This window comes from Neopsephotus bourkii, unplaced genomic scaffold (genome assembly GCF_033783945.1).
Source record: "Neopsephotus bourkii isolate Nb327-2 ecotype Australia unplaced genomic scaffold, CSIRO-AGI_Nbou_v1 NB_1154, whole genome shotgun sequence".
In the NCBI taxonomy this organism is placed as follows: Eukaryota; Metazoa; Chordata; class Aves; order Psittaciformes; family Psittacidae; genus Neopsephotus; species Neopsephotus bourkii.
This window is the reverse complement of record NW_026901640.1, coordinates 4,376,032-4,389,894: the sequence shown is the minus strand read 5'-3', so window position 1 is coordinate 4,389,894 and position 13,863 is coordinate 4,376,032. Positions and strand designations below refer to the sequence as shown.

Below are 13,863 nucleotides of genomic sequence, written 5' to 3'. Positions count from 1 at the left end.
TGGAAACAGCTTTATGGCAACATGTTTTTAATGCTACTCTGGTGATTGAACATACCCGTGTCAGGACTCAGCATGTTTTTCAAGACGTTACTGCCACAAGAGGGACCAGCAGGGGGATTGGACTAGATGATCTTTTGAGGTCCCTTCCAATCTCTAGCATACTGTGATACTGTGACCGTGGGGGCTCTGTGATAAAAGCCAAGATGTTATTTTTAAAATAGGGATGGGGGAAGCTTTGGGTGATTTTAAATCAAATCAATGACTGGAAAACAGGGCGCTGCTTCCCCCTGCCTCTGCTGCCAAGTTCCTCTTCAGATTCCCAGGGCTGTCTTGTGACAAACAATCCTTATTGTCAACAGGATGGGGCTCCCACCGCAGCCATGAGCACGCCCTTCAGGAAACCGGTTATGGGTCGGCCCCTGCCCAGGCTGTGTTGGAGCAGGTGGGAAAAGCTGCACAATCTGGGACTGGCTCCCCCTTCTCCTCAGCCATTCCTGAACATTCTTAGTGTTGGTTGCAGCATTGGTGACACAACCCCAAACTGTCCCCTGCCTTGGGCAGGTATCTGCTCCATTTATGTCTCCTCAAAGAGGTGCTGCAGGGGCCATGCTGTGACACTGCCTGCACCCCGGGAGCAGTGGGCATGTCCCCACTGTCCAGTGGCCCCTGCAACATCCTCAGACATTGCTCTCCAGCATCCCCAACAGCTGCTGGTGCCATTATTTCAATAGTGACTACTGGTACCTGGTCATCAGAAATCCCATCAGGCACACTCCAAAACTGCCTCTCATGGTAGTGACAGCAGCAGGAAAGAGAAGACTCCCACAGTGTTTTTAATAGCAGGTCAGCAATTACCAGGCTACGACCCCTCTAACTGCTGCAACTGTGGAGATGCTACCAAAGGTCAGAGGACAGAGGCAGCTTGGTTGTACACACTCTTGGTGCTGTTTTTATCTAAGTTACTAATTACACATTACCTATATGTCACCAGGCTGATCGATACTAGTCTGAGGAATCAATATGGACGTGGATGACGGTGCTGTTTGCCATTCAGAACCTGCACAAGCTGGAAAAAACAGGGCACCATTGATCCCAAAGGTAGGCTGGGATGCAGGGTGGGGTAGGAGGCACAATGGGGACAGCGACCACACGTTGCCTTCCTAAGTAGCACTGTGACACAGGCACTGAGACAGCCTCCTGGCCAGGGACTTGCCATGTCCATGCTAACCGCAGCACATGACTGCATCCCAAGTCTTGGGCAAACCTCCCACCCATCCTGCAGCACTCCATTGGGAACGGCACATTCCATTTTAATCTAGGCTGCTTTTCAGTCCTTGGAACACAGTGTGTTTAAAAGATTCACACTGATCTGAAAATTGACAGCTCTCTTGATGTGTTCTTACCTGATGATCAATAAGCACCAGCTACTTCAGCAAGCACAACGTCTCCTGCATTTTGCTTTGCTGCTTAACTAACCAAAAGCTGAGACTATCTATCTCTGTAATGCCACCATGCTTCTGCCAGCAAGAGGGATCTTGGCTGCAGAATGCAATCACATTTTGCAGGAAGAAGCTCTTGGGACTACCATGACATTTGGGATTAAAGTGCAGCTAAGTAAGGGAATTGCATAACTGGGAGTTTCTCCCTGTCTTGCTGGAGTCTCTCATGACTGTTCTGATTCTGTCGTAGCAATGCTGGGGAATTACTCTTTGAAACCAAAAGAGCCTGAGAAAGGCATGGGCAGGTCAGGGTCATTTGCCCTCAGCACTGGGTTTGTCTTGAGCAGTGAATTGATGGTGGTAGGATTAGACAGAGAGCAGCGTGGGGCAAATGTAAAACTCTCCCCTAAGGCTTCCCTCATGCTCGACTGCGCCTGTGCCCTCAACAAGATGCAAAGCTCTTTAGCCTCCTACTGTAAGGCTACTTCATAGGCATGTCTCAGAGCCCAGGATCAGCATCTGTGGGGCAGCTGAGGGTGCATCCAGTTACTAATCACTGATGGATCAGCCACCACTCACCAGCAAACCAAGAGCCCTTTGCTCATGGTGAAAAGCTTCTGAAAAACAACACAACCCTGGTTTTTATTGAGGCCTTAGGGTAGCTAAAGTTGCTGTGGAGGGAGGCTGCTAGTCCCTGCTGCCAGCCTGGGAAGACTTGGTACTTTTTCTAAGCAGCAGATGCAATCCTCTTTAGTGCCAGTAGCTTAATCCAACAGCAGACCCGTAATCCTTCCTTTAGTCCTACAAGCCCCAAAAGCAGAAAGCTGCCCAGATTTGCTGTTTGATGAAGTTTACTCAGCCTCGGTTGCAATCTCACTTTCCACCAGTAGCAAGCCTCACTCCCCTGGAAAGGCCATTCCCATGGGAGTGCAGATGCTCCTGAGCCAGAGAACAGAAACGGTCCATGCTGGCAACCCAGCAAAGGCTGCTTTGGCTCTCAGCACCCCGCAGCCTTCAGGACACTCCTAATGCAGTGACACTACTGGGGCCTGTGTGGCCTGCAATAGCTCAGGGTGGAGCCTTGGGGCAACCCAGGGCATCACCAACAGTTGCCTTTGGGTGAAGCCAATTCCTGGGACACTGTCATGGCCCCGTGCTCCTTCCAGCAGCTTTGCCACTGGCAGTTGCTTAATAATTGGTCTGAGAGCTTTGCAGAGGAACTCTAATGTCCAGCTATAAACTGCAGGCCCCCTGGCACAGCACCCAGAAGCCACCAGAGAGGTTGTACAAGCACAGCCAGCCCTGGAGAACATCCCCTGCCTTTTCCTTACAGCAGGAAACGTTTCTCCCTGGATACAACTCCTAATTTTAAAATGCCAGCAAACAGGTTTTTTCTGAAAACTAACTGTAGCAAGATATCAGCTCTACCCCCTTTGCACTCCCTGTCCCTGGCGTTAGCCCCAGGGCCCATCTCCATCAGCAGCAATGGGCCACAGATGGAGGTTGGGGCTGCCCCCACCCCACTCCCAACCCACACATAAATGGGGCCAGCTTGGCTTCCTAAGCCTTTTCAGAGGTGCTGCTGAGCAGGTCTGGGAGGAGGTATCATAATAGAAATTTAATTTTAGTGAGCTGGCATCACACTTGGGGAATGAGCTCTAATCTCTCAAGCAGCTCTGACTTTGCCTTTAGGGTGTGAGAGCTGAGCAAATGTTCTGTCTTTTCTCCTTTCCCCCTCTCCATGTTGCTCTGCTGTTCATTTACCCTTCTTTTGGGATCATCCTCTTGTCATTTATGTGGCTATGGTGGGGATTTTTTAATAAGGGGTGGATGCCAGGCATCAGGAATCATATGTTCAGCATATGGTGGCAATTAGCCCAGCTCTGAACCCTGATGGCATGTCTGTGTCTGCAATTAATGCTCTTCGCTATCTACATAAGGTTTTTATCTTCTTTCCTTCTGGGGCTAGAAAAGGAGCAACTTGGATCTCAAAACACAGCAGTAAAGTGTTAAAGGCATAGTTTGGGCCCTTGCTGTGGGGCTGCTCTCAGGATTGATTCTTGTTTGGTTCAGCTTGGCTTTTGCACCTGGATTTATGCGAGTGTGGCTCAGGGTGCCTGTATGATACAGCACAGAGACTACAGGGACTGATTCTGGCTCTCCCAGGGCCTCTGCTCATGTACTTTATGGCATGTTTCATGCACCTGGCTCTTTTATTAGGAAATTAGACTCAATGTTTTATAGTGTTAAGCTTTATTCACGCCTACGGTTCTCTGCAAAGCATCTTGAGTTTTTTTTATGGGATGGGAAAACGGGAGCAAAATCTGGATTTCAGGGGGGAAATACCACGGCAAGCAGAGGGAAGGTGCCTGGGGGACAAGCTGTGCTTCAGGGAAACACACAGGAGAAACACAGCCACCTCCCACTGCTCCGCTGGCATCTTGTAGTGGATTTGTAGGGGTTCCCCTGGCAGAGCTGCCCCCTCCATCAGAAAGGTGCTTTACCAAACGTCATGGGCTTGCTCTGCCTTCCTTCTTTCCTATATAAATTCATCTACCCTAAAATCACTGCTTTTTTCTATTAGATAGTGTGATTTTGGGGGAGGAGTTTACCTCACTGTCACCTGGCTGCAGCTGATTTTAAATGAAGATGAGAGGAACAGGGAGAGAAATTGGGTGAGGTGGGTGGGCAGCATTTCTGAATCCAAATACATTAAGCCATTTAATTCTGTTGACTCAGGGCTGCCTGGCTCTGAATAGGAATTAATCCACAGTGAACCAAAATTAAAAAGCACAATACAAAATGCTTAGCGAGGCACTGCCAGGGTTTGAAGCCACCCATTAGCTTGCTTGAACATACCCAGTAAATTTTAATTTGTCAGTAACGCTCAGAGACTACAGTTTATTTGCAGCCTGTTCAATATTACCCAAACCCCTCAGAGAGCCTCATCTGTATTTATCTGCCACAGTCTGTTTCCTTTCCAGAGACTCTTCCTAATCCCTTGTTTGTCTCTTGTTGCAGAGCCACAGCAGGGATGTGCCACCCCCAAGCAAAGGTAATGCAGACCCCTTTCTGTCCCACTTACCCCTGCACAGGAGGCCACCCTGAGCCACGTCTCAGTGACCCACACCATCCCCATGCTGGGGCTGAGACCTCCTGGCATGGGGCTCCTCTGTCTTGCCGCCACCAGGCAGCACAGAGAGGTGATGGGAATCTCCAAATTGCGGCCTCCAAATGATGCACAGGTCAGTAGTAATGGGGTACAGGCAGGAGCAGCTGCCTCTATGGACCCACAGCCTGGCTGAGCTGGAGCAGCCACAGCTAACGGGCCAGGCCTCTCCATCTGTTCCCAAATCAGCTCCTGCTGGATGAGCCCTGGTGAGGAAAACATGTAACAGGATTGCCCTCAAAAGCAGCTTGAATGCTGCTGAGCAGATAAGGAAGCCTGGCTGGCCCCGAGGATTTCTCCAAGGAAAGGAGTTTATTATCAGGCACAGAGATGATGGGCGGTTTAATCTCCTGTCATGGCTTATGTCCAGCTGGGGTGGTTTGGTCCAACACTTTCAGCTCCCAGAGATGCGGCTGGGTGGGTAGACAAGTCTCATTTGGGATTTGTCCTTCCACAGCACAAGGATGGACCTGCCCCAGCTGCCTGCCTTCTTCCATCTGCATTAGCCAATGCAGCATCAAGAAAGTCATTTTCAGTAGATTCTATAAGGATGAATGCAGGTAGCAATTGCTAAGTGAAGGGCCACTCACTTTTCTGCCACTGTTGGTTAGAGTTTGCAAGCTCCTCTTGCTGCTGAGATACAGGATGCTGTGAATGGCCAGGCAGCATCCTGAGGAAACCCCACTTTTCCACCCCAAAGAGCAAAGTCGCCATCACTTGCCTGCTGCTGTCTGCATGTAGCCAGCCAGGGTGCAGACTCTCCTCTCACAGGCTCCGCCAGGCAGCAGGACAGCGACGATGGCCAGCAGCGAGCTGAGGGCCAGCAGGGCACAGCCACCTGCACACAGCACGGCACTTGTCTGAAAGGATATGGAGGGCTGTCAGCAAGGTGATCCCCCACCACCAGCCCAGTGACACCACCCCACGAATTCCCCTCTTCAAGTGAGAAGTGGAGCCCCACCATGGGCAGCTTCTCCCACCTTCTCCTGTTGCTTACACCTTCTTCTGTTGCTTAAATTCACTGTTAAGTCTTGAGCCCATGGTTTACCTGGTCCCAGGGGTTATTACTCTTTGGGCTATGGTGATAATAGCAAATATATTACATGCATGAAGGGCTACATCACTAATACAAGTGCTATTAGATGCCCGAGATGCATTGTGAGTGCCTCCACTGAGAGCTGAAACTTATCTTGTGACAGCGCCTGCTCCTGCAAGCCTGGCAATTAGAGGGTGCTTTGCCAGTGATGCTCCACAGTGGGGAACCTGCTGCTGCAAAGGTTTCCTTGCAGCCAGACTCTGCTGACACAGCAGGCTGCTTCCACCCCATAGCCCAGCTAACCCACCTTCAGCAGCCCCACTAGCCCTTCCCTGCAGCAGCCATGGCTTTGATTTAGCTTCTTTGGCAGCAAAACTGGGTCATTCGGGACTGTTATTCAAACCCAGCTCACTCTGTGTGATTAAGCTTTGAGGCACTGGAGGCTATAGGAGTACCTGGCGGGCAGTTTTCCCCTGGGGGCAGAACGGAGGGGCAGTAAAAAGGGAGGCCAGCACAACCTGCAGCCTGTCTCCCTGACATTACCTGGCCGGTGTAGAAGCAATTTTGCTATTTAATATTCTGGCTTTAAGATGCAAACTGCATCAGCACCTAAAACTGGGAAAAGCACTAATTCATAGCAAAACAGCTCATCTTTTGGTATGGGCACCCGATTGCTGCATTGTCGCTGTTTCTGTCCCCCCTGCAGGTTACACTTCTAATGGGATGGCACTAGCAGCAAGATGGTCCCTACACCAGCAGTGACACCTGCCAGCCCAGCCAGGGCAGTGAGGGAACGTGTGCCTCTTCCTCCCATACCCAGCTCATGGCAGCCTCCAAACAGCACAAAGGCACCTCAGTCCCAGCATTGTGGCAGCCACATCAAGACCTGTCATTTCATAGCAAATTCCGTGGAACACTCCTGGCTTTGGTGAGTCGCTCTGCAGTAACATCCACCTCATGGCTCCCTAAGGCACCACAGCTGTTAAGACAGATCTCATCCCCATCTTTCTAATGAGCCTCATTTTCATAACCTGTGCAGGAGCTGCCCTAAGGAGCTCAGGTCCCTCTTCCACCTGCCCTTGTCCAGCCCTCTGGCTCTGATGAGACAGTCTGGCTGGGTAGAAATGCACAATTTTCCTTTCTTAGTTTTACCCTATATTTGAGGTTTTGGTTTACTAGAGGAACAAACCCAGTACGTGTTTCCATTTGTGTCCCCTCACCACCACCACCAAAGACATAAATAGTCTGCTAAATCTAAGTTATGCTGAGGAAACACAGGCAGGCTCGGGCGGCAGAGGAATTGGGTTTACCCTGTGATGGAATCCAACCAGCTAAAAAACCCCTCCAGCACTGCGCAGAGATCTAGCACTGCCCTACATCTTCCAGCTTCATTTACTGCTGAGGTGGTTTTAGCAGCTGTACTGGCTGGTGCTGTGGCAGAACCACCGGCTGCAGGGTCCTGTGCGGGAGCTGCCACTGCTCCAAAAAAGGAACACACTAGTGCTGGCAAGTAACAGGCCAGGAAAGCACAGGCACCACCCTGACACTCCAGTGTGAGTGCTTCCACCAGTGCTGTACAGTGATTAGAAATCAGCATCTTATTTATAGCCTATTTATAAACTGCACAAGCAAGGAAAATGCTGTCCCAGCAATAAATTAATTCCGGACATGTAATGTAAAAGGCACACCAGTGCAAACAGCTACTGGGAGAAAAGGAGAGGCTGTGGCAGCAGGTCTATCTGCTCCTCCCTGGGGCCTTCCAAGCCACCGAGACCTGAAGAGACAAGTGCTGCTCCAGTGCAGAACAGGTTGGGACACCCCAGCAGGGACCATCCCCTTTCCCCATCTGTATTCCAGGAGGGACCCACAGGGATTGGGGTGGGTGACCCTGTTACACAGGTACCCTCCTAGCTTGAGGTCCCATGGAGAGAGCAGCTGATCCTCACTGCTCCCAGGGCAGCAGCAAGGAAATATGGACTCAAAAAAGGATTACTCTGCCCAGTATCTGAATTCCACCCAGCAACCTGCTAAACCATCCTCCTTCACGAGGCCCATTAATTATTTAGTGCAATGAATTTTTCAGCAGAAAGGGGTCTTGTGAAGCAGGCTTGCTCCTCTCTTGTGTGAAGCACATTTTTAATGATCCATGTTCTTCTTAATTATGGTAGTGCAAATCCCCTAAAAACTTGCAGCTCCTGTTGGAAACAACCTATGAGCTACTAACCCCCACAGAAAGGTGCAAAGAGGTTTTTGAGGACATAGTGCCAAAAAAAAGTGCAAACAGGATGTGTGCAGGTGTGTGTGCCACTGAAAGATGAGCTGGGTCTGGTTCAGGTTCTGCCATCAGTGATCCTAGAAGCAGCAGCAAGACTGCGGGGTCCCAGGACCAACAGCACCCTGATGTGCACAGTGCTGGCAAAAAAAAGACCAAATCCAACCAGGCCATGGCAAAGGGAACTAGGTTCTCATTTTGAGTAAGTGTGTGCAAGAGGTGTAGGCAAACAGTGAGGTTTGTTTTCTGCCATGTGGGCCAGGAAAGCTGAGCCACAGAACAGCCACCAGGCAGCTCTGGGGGCAGAAGGGGTAATGCAGCTGAGCAGTTTTGCTGTGGGACACAAGGGATGGCAGTGGTGCAGCTGCCCCAGAATAGGTGGCAATAGGGAAAGGCACGGGGCACTTCAGGACAGACTGTAAGTGACCCTGCTGTAGCTGGTGGTCTCTAGTCTGGCTCCTACATTATGCTAGTTCACCATAGCTAGAGCTGCTGAAACAGAAGGTGTGAACTTCTTTCCCTAATGCATTGGCATTACCTGCCAAAACACTGGATATGCTCTTGTAAACCAGAATTTTTTGGTTTTGTTGTAACCCTTCCAGATTCAAATTCCTTGCCTGGGAATTGTCCCAGGTGCTCCTGCCCTGTACTGGAGTCATACCTGCAGATCAAACAGCTGCTTCTGAAGAAAAATAATAAGGCTTAAGTTTGAAGAAGTCCATAGAGCAAAGGTACCCAACAGTAGCAGCTAAAACCCTCTCCTTCCAACTGTGCAGCACCTCCCTCTCTCCTCCCTGTTTGTGCCTGTTGCATCTTGAGCAGAAAGGATGCAAGAAACAGGATGCAAAGGCTGAAACCCAAAAATAGACAGGGAGGGAAACAAACAGGATGCATCAAGGCCATCTGTGAGGGCCCAGCTCAGGCAGGGGAAGGAAAAAGCCCATTCATCACAACAGAGAGCACAGCTTCCAGTGGAAAACCAGCCAGGGAGAAGCAGGACCTTGCTGCTTGGTGGGCTGCCTCTCCCCAGGCATTGCAGACCACTGCACTGACGGGAGATCCCTGGGGAGCCCAGCAGCCCTGGCCTGTGAGCTATCCTGCCTCTGCCACGCTGGGAGAAGACATAAAACCCTGTCAGATTTTCTGCTCCCACTCCCAGGGACATTAATTGCTTATCCCCAAACAAATTAATAATCCCCTGGTGGGACTGTAAATGTGCCTTTATGTAGTGTGATAACTACTGATTAACAACATTCCCCTATTATTTTAATATTTTACAGGTCTGACATGTGCCAGGACTATGCCATTCACTAAGCAATAAATCTGCTGAGGATGATGTTCCATCCACCAAAAAAAAATCCTCCAAATTAAAATGTCACACAATGATCATCCTGGGAAGAATAATTTAATATCCCTAATGAAAAGTTTTTAAAAGTTAACCCATCTTTTGAAGCCAGCAGCCATGGTCTTTGCAATTTAAAGTGAAAAGGGCAAAGGGAGCAAAAACTGTCTGGTCCAGTGAGTTAGAGCTGAGAAACGGTACCTGGTGTTTGGCTTGGCAAAGATAAACCAAGTTGGCAAAGCTCCTGCCATCACTGCCATCCCAGATGGGCACCATGGTACACAGAGCAGTAGGCTGAGGTCAAGGTTACAGACTGCTTGTGTATTTCAGCCCCACTCAAGTGCTTACGCATCTTTGCAAAGGGGGGCAAAAAGTAAATACCCTAAATCATTAGGAAATAAAGCCATGGGCTAAGTAAAAATAAAAGAGTGAAAGTTGGAGCATGTTTGGCTTTCTGGGATATCTGCTGAGGCAGAAAAGGTCTGAGAAACCCTGACTAAACAGGGGAAAAAAATGGCTGCAAAATCGACTCTAAGAGAAGAGGATGCAAAAGTAATCAAATTATTTATTTTATTTTATTTTTTTACATGCAGTCCCTTCTCATCAGAGCTCTGTGTGGTTAAATATTCATTAGGAAATATGTTTTGGGGTTAAACTGGATGGTGCTGTACCTGGAAAGGCAGAGACAGAATGGAAAACAGGGGTTTTAACATTGATAAAACAGAAACTTGCGCTGGATTTGGGTGCTGAGTGGGGACCTGGGCTTTGGGGTTTGCAGCAGTGCTGGCAAGGACCCAGGAGGCCACACCAGGGGTTGATGCTGGGAAGCAGATGCAGATGTTGGCAGCTGAGTCTGGCTCTGCTGCATGGCTGCTGGTAGAGGAGAAGCTGTCACCACTGCCTGTTGGAGGGCAAATAAAGAGAGCTGAAAAGGATCAGTGCAAATACTCAGACTGGTATCTATCTGCAGGGCAGCAGCAGCACTGGAGCAGCAAAGCTGCCTTCCATCCACACCAGCACCCAGCAAGGTCTCTGAGCTCCCGTGCAAGTTGCTGGTATCAGCACCCCATGGCTGTGAGGTCCTTTGCTTCTCCCATGCCTTCTGGTAAGTTTGACGCTGGATGAGACTGCCCTGCACCTAGAATAGTAGTGCCTTCTCCTTGGACAGAGGTGGGTAAAACCCAGGAATATCCACCTGGACACAAGCAAGGTGCCTGCCTCTGCAGGAGATGCTGTGTGCACAGGGGTGGGTGGATCGAGCCTCGCAGCTTGTTCATATTTCCCCCACACAAGTCACAGAAACAAACATCCGCCATCTGGTCAGCGTTAAAGCGATGGCCAGGAAGAGGATCCCACACGTCTTCATCTTCTCCTCCTCAGCAATTACCTTCCTTTCAGTGCCATCTGAGAGCTTTCTCCTTCCTATTTGATCTTCCTTCTCCATCCTGCTCCCAAAGCACATGCTGTCCCCTGCCCAACAGCACTGGGAAATGCTCAGAGTCACTCAGTGGGAATGCATCCAACCTCCCCAGTCCAGCCCAGCAGTAATGTGGAGCCACAGGCATGATGCTGCTGGGGAGGTGGCTCCAGTCCTCATTTCTTCCCCTTCAAATGAAGGATCTGGTTGATGGGTACCTGCCAGCACCACAGCACACACAGGGAGGTACCTCTCCCCAGCCCAGATTTAGCTGCTCGCACACAGAATTCAGCAAAACCCCCTACACATCACAGCTCAGCCAGTCCTGACCTTCCAGGTAACTTGCCTGCTTCCAAGCTAACCAGGGCATTCAACACAAACACCAGAGGGGTTAATGCCCAAAACGATTCAAGGAAAAAAAAAAAATGGGGTCCTTTTTTAATTAGGAAGAATATAAGAGACAGATAATATGTCTGATTAATTATGGCTGTCTTTCTTCCAGTGCCGCTGCATCTGGGGACACTGGAAAGCAGTTCCTAATGGTACTGCTTTATCTAAGAGGATGATGGATAGTGGTGAAAGAGGAAAAGAAAGGGAAAAAGTAAAACATTAGCACATCAATGGTGTGCCTGTGACCTCCATCAAGGGATTGGAACCAACTTAATGAAATTTTAATTAGGCAGCAAGCAGTGTGCTGTCGCTGTTGCTGGGTACCACACCAGACCTTCTTACCCCCACTCTGTTATTATCCTTCCTTGGGATAAGCCCTTTCCCGGTGCTGGCAGCAAAGCTGGGCTTGTTGTCTTTTGCTGGGGATCACCCCACAGGTCACAAAATTCTCCCATCTGGCTTTTCCTTACATAGCCAGTGGAGAGGAGCCCAAAGGGAGTGGGATTTGCAGTCTCAAGAGGATGGAAGGAATGTCCTGCCATCAAAATGTCCCTGTCATGTCCTTGCCACCCTATGCCAGATTCTGAGCCCCACAGAGGGGAAATGCAAGGCCTTTCCCAAGATGCAGGGTTCAGGAGTCACTGTTTGTTAAGCAGGTTTGTGGGCAGGTGACCCAGCATGAACTGGTCATCACTGTCACGAGCGGACACAGCTAAGCCCTGGCTGCTGCCCAACCCCTGGCCCTGCAGCTCAGGCAGCAACACTGTGGCTAGTACCCTTCTCCCCACACCTTTGCTTAAGCAAAGCAGCTTCCATCTCCCCTTGAGAACAGAGTTGATAGAATTAATGCTGACAGCAGCCTGTATTTTCAATCAACTTGACCTTCCATGGCCCACCCATAAGCTGGTCCTGCATCAGCACCCATTTCAGCCCAGCTTAATGGTGACCAGTTCAGTGGTCAGTGAGTCCTGATCATGGTTTGCTGTGTGGGCACTGAGCATGGGACAGACCCCAGGAATTAAGAGGTTTCCCCAACACCAGGTATTTTCTGTTCTGTTAATGTAGGTCAAAAACCTCTGGGTGGCTAGTGAAGGGAACTAGTCTACTGCAAGGTAATATGCCTAAAGATCTCACGGAATTGCTGAGCACTTACACCTCTTGCAAAGGCTGCATAAGTGCAACTAAAAATCAAACTGTCTGTATACAGAGTAAGCTGTGAAGCATCTGCTCTCTTGGGAAGTTCTTAGGATGAGGAGCTAAAAGTTATTTCCTGATAATCCCAAATTAACATGCTGGCCTGATACACGGCCCCTAGAGATAGAGCAGACTGCCCAAGAGCCAGTCTCACACATGGCTCCCTGCTTAAGTGACATTGCACCCACAAAATACTCAGTTCTCCCTTGTGCCAGAGCCTATGCTAGAAATGATGGATTTTCCAAATATCTTCCAGTCTCCAGGAGCACCCCATGTGCTTTTCACTGGCAACAAGGCTGCTGCATAGCTCCACAAACCTGTCCCCACTGGGCAAACCTCAGGTTATGCCAGGAACCCAGCACTGAACTGACACGGTGAGAAGCCATCAATAGAGGTTTATGAACCTTTCAGCAGGGTAAGCAGGTTTACTGTCCACTTTCATTAAGCTTTGCTCAATCTTCTCAAGTCCTGCTATGGACAAAAAACCCAGGAAAGACCCACTCATGCAAAGCCTTCCCCCATGTCCTGAATGGATTATTTTGTGCTCTGCTCCAGTAGGGCATTGCTGGCTTCATAGGCAAATGGTCCATGTGGTTTTATCCTGAACATCATGGGCGGATCAGCTTCTTTGTTATTTTAGATTATATGCTTGGCAAAGCCTGAAAATAATTGGAGACTATCTGGAAAAATAAAAATAGAAATTTGAAATGAAGCAGCACTAGCTTCCGAAGTGCAGCACTGAGACAGGAACCCATGAGCCAAATGCTCCCACTGAAAGCAAAAATAAATTAGCTCAGGATAAAGCACTATTTTGCACGCACACAGTGATCTAGCACCAAAAATAGAGAAGTAGCAAGATGCAGTGAAGCATCTCAGAGTTCAAAAGCTCACCTGTTTTACCCAGCTGTATCTGGCCTCCCAAGAGCCAGCTCTTCTCTCTGCAGCACCTGCACCCCTCAGAATGCCCCTCTCTAGCCCTCTCAGCTCCAAGTCCTCCCACAGTGGATCCTCCTTTCCCATTAATTGTCAGTGTAAGAGCTTCGTTAATAAACTGGCTGTGGCCTCTGGGCAATATCACCACCACCATCCTCTCTTCTCACCTGGCTCCAGCCAGACCCTCTCCAGTTTTCCTCCGCTTCTTGCAAGGTCTCAGTGTTGCTACAACATCTCCAGGTGTCAGGGATACTCTATTGTATTCCACTCCATCAAATAACCATCATGATGCTGAGCACGGTGCAAAGCCTTAGCAGCCTGAGCACTGGCAGGGTTAAATTAAAGGCACCCATGATATTAGAGAGCTGCAAAGTAATTATGAAAGGAAGCAGAAAAAAGCCAGCAACTCTAAGCAGACGTGAAGGCCCTCTTAAGAGAAGAAAGGCATGTTAATTAACCTTTAGACATGACTCAGAGCATCATTTGTAGCATGATTAACATAATCCCCCAAGTGCAAACACACAATTGGCATTAATGATCATTTGCAGGACTGAATGCTCCCCAACCCCTTCGGTGCATTTGAACAGGGAAACACTGAAAACACGGTAAACAGGCACGTTTGCAGGAAACAAAAAGAACAAGGTTCCCTGGGAATCCACATCCTGTCTGCT

The 13,863-nt window shown here is 49.3% G+C and overlaps 1 protein-coding gene and 2 long non-coding RNA genes across 8 annotated transcripts in view; 1 reads left to right on the top strand and 2 right to left on the bottom strand.

Moving 5' to 3' along the window:
* Window positions 1-1,104, bottom strand: part of LOC133217827 (uncharacterized) — a 26,295-nt gene extending 25,191 nt beyond the window's left edge. Inside the window, exon 1 of the long non-coding RNA XR_009726970.1 lies at window positions 978-1,104. This is a non-coding gene — a long non-coding RNA (uncharacterized LOC133217827). The remainder of the gene's footprint in view (window positions 1-977) is intronic.
* Window positions 1-13,863, bottom strand: part of LHFPL7 (LHFPL tetraspan subfamily member 7) — a 62,544-nt gene that overhangs the window by 45,711 nt on the left and 2,970 nt on the right. Inside the window, exon 2 of the mRNA XM_061363627.1 lies at window positions 5,330-5,468. Coding sequence (XP_061219611.1) covers window positions 5,330-5,468 — 139 coding nt within the window. The remainder of the gene's footprint in view (window positions 1-5,329; window positions 5,469-13,863) is intronic.
* Window positions 1-13,863, top strand: part of LOC133217825 (uncharacterized) — a 14,703-nt gene extending 840 nt beyond the window's left edge. For 3 of the 6 annotated variants that reach the window (XR_009726969.1, XR_009726968.1, XR_009726964.1), the window contains 4 exons: window positions 360-843; window positions 992-1,098; window positions 8,519-8,647; window positions 10,229-11,251. This is a non-coding gene — a long non-coding RNA (uncharacterized LOC133217825). Of the gene's footprint in view, window positions 1-359; window positions 904-991; window positions 1,099-6,426; window positions 6,573-8,518; window positions 8,648-10,228; window positions 11,252-13,740 lie in introns of those variants that run through there. The other 3 variants (XR_009726967.1, XR_009726966.1, XR_009726965.1) reach the window with 3 other exon arrangements.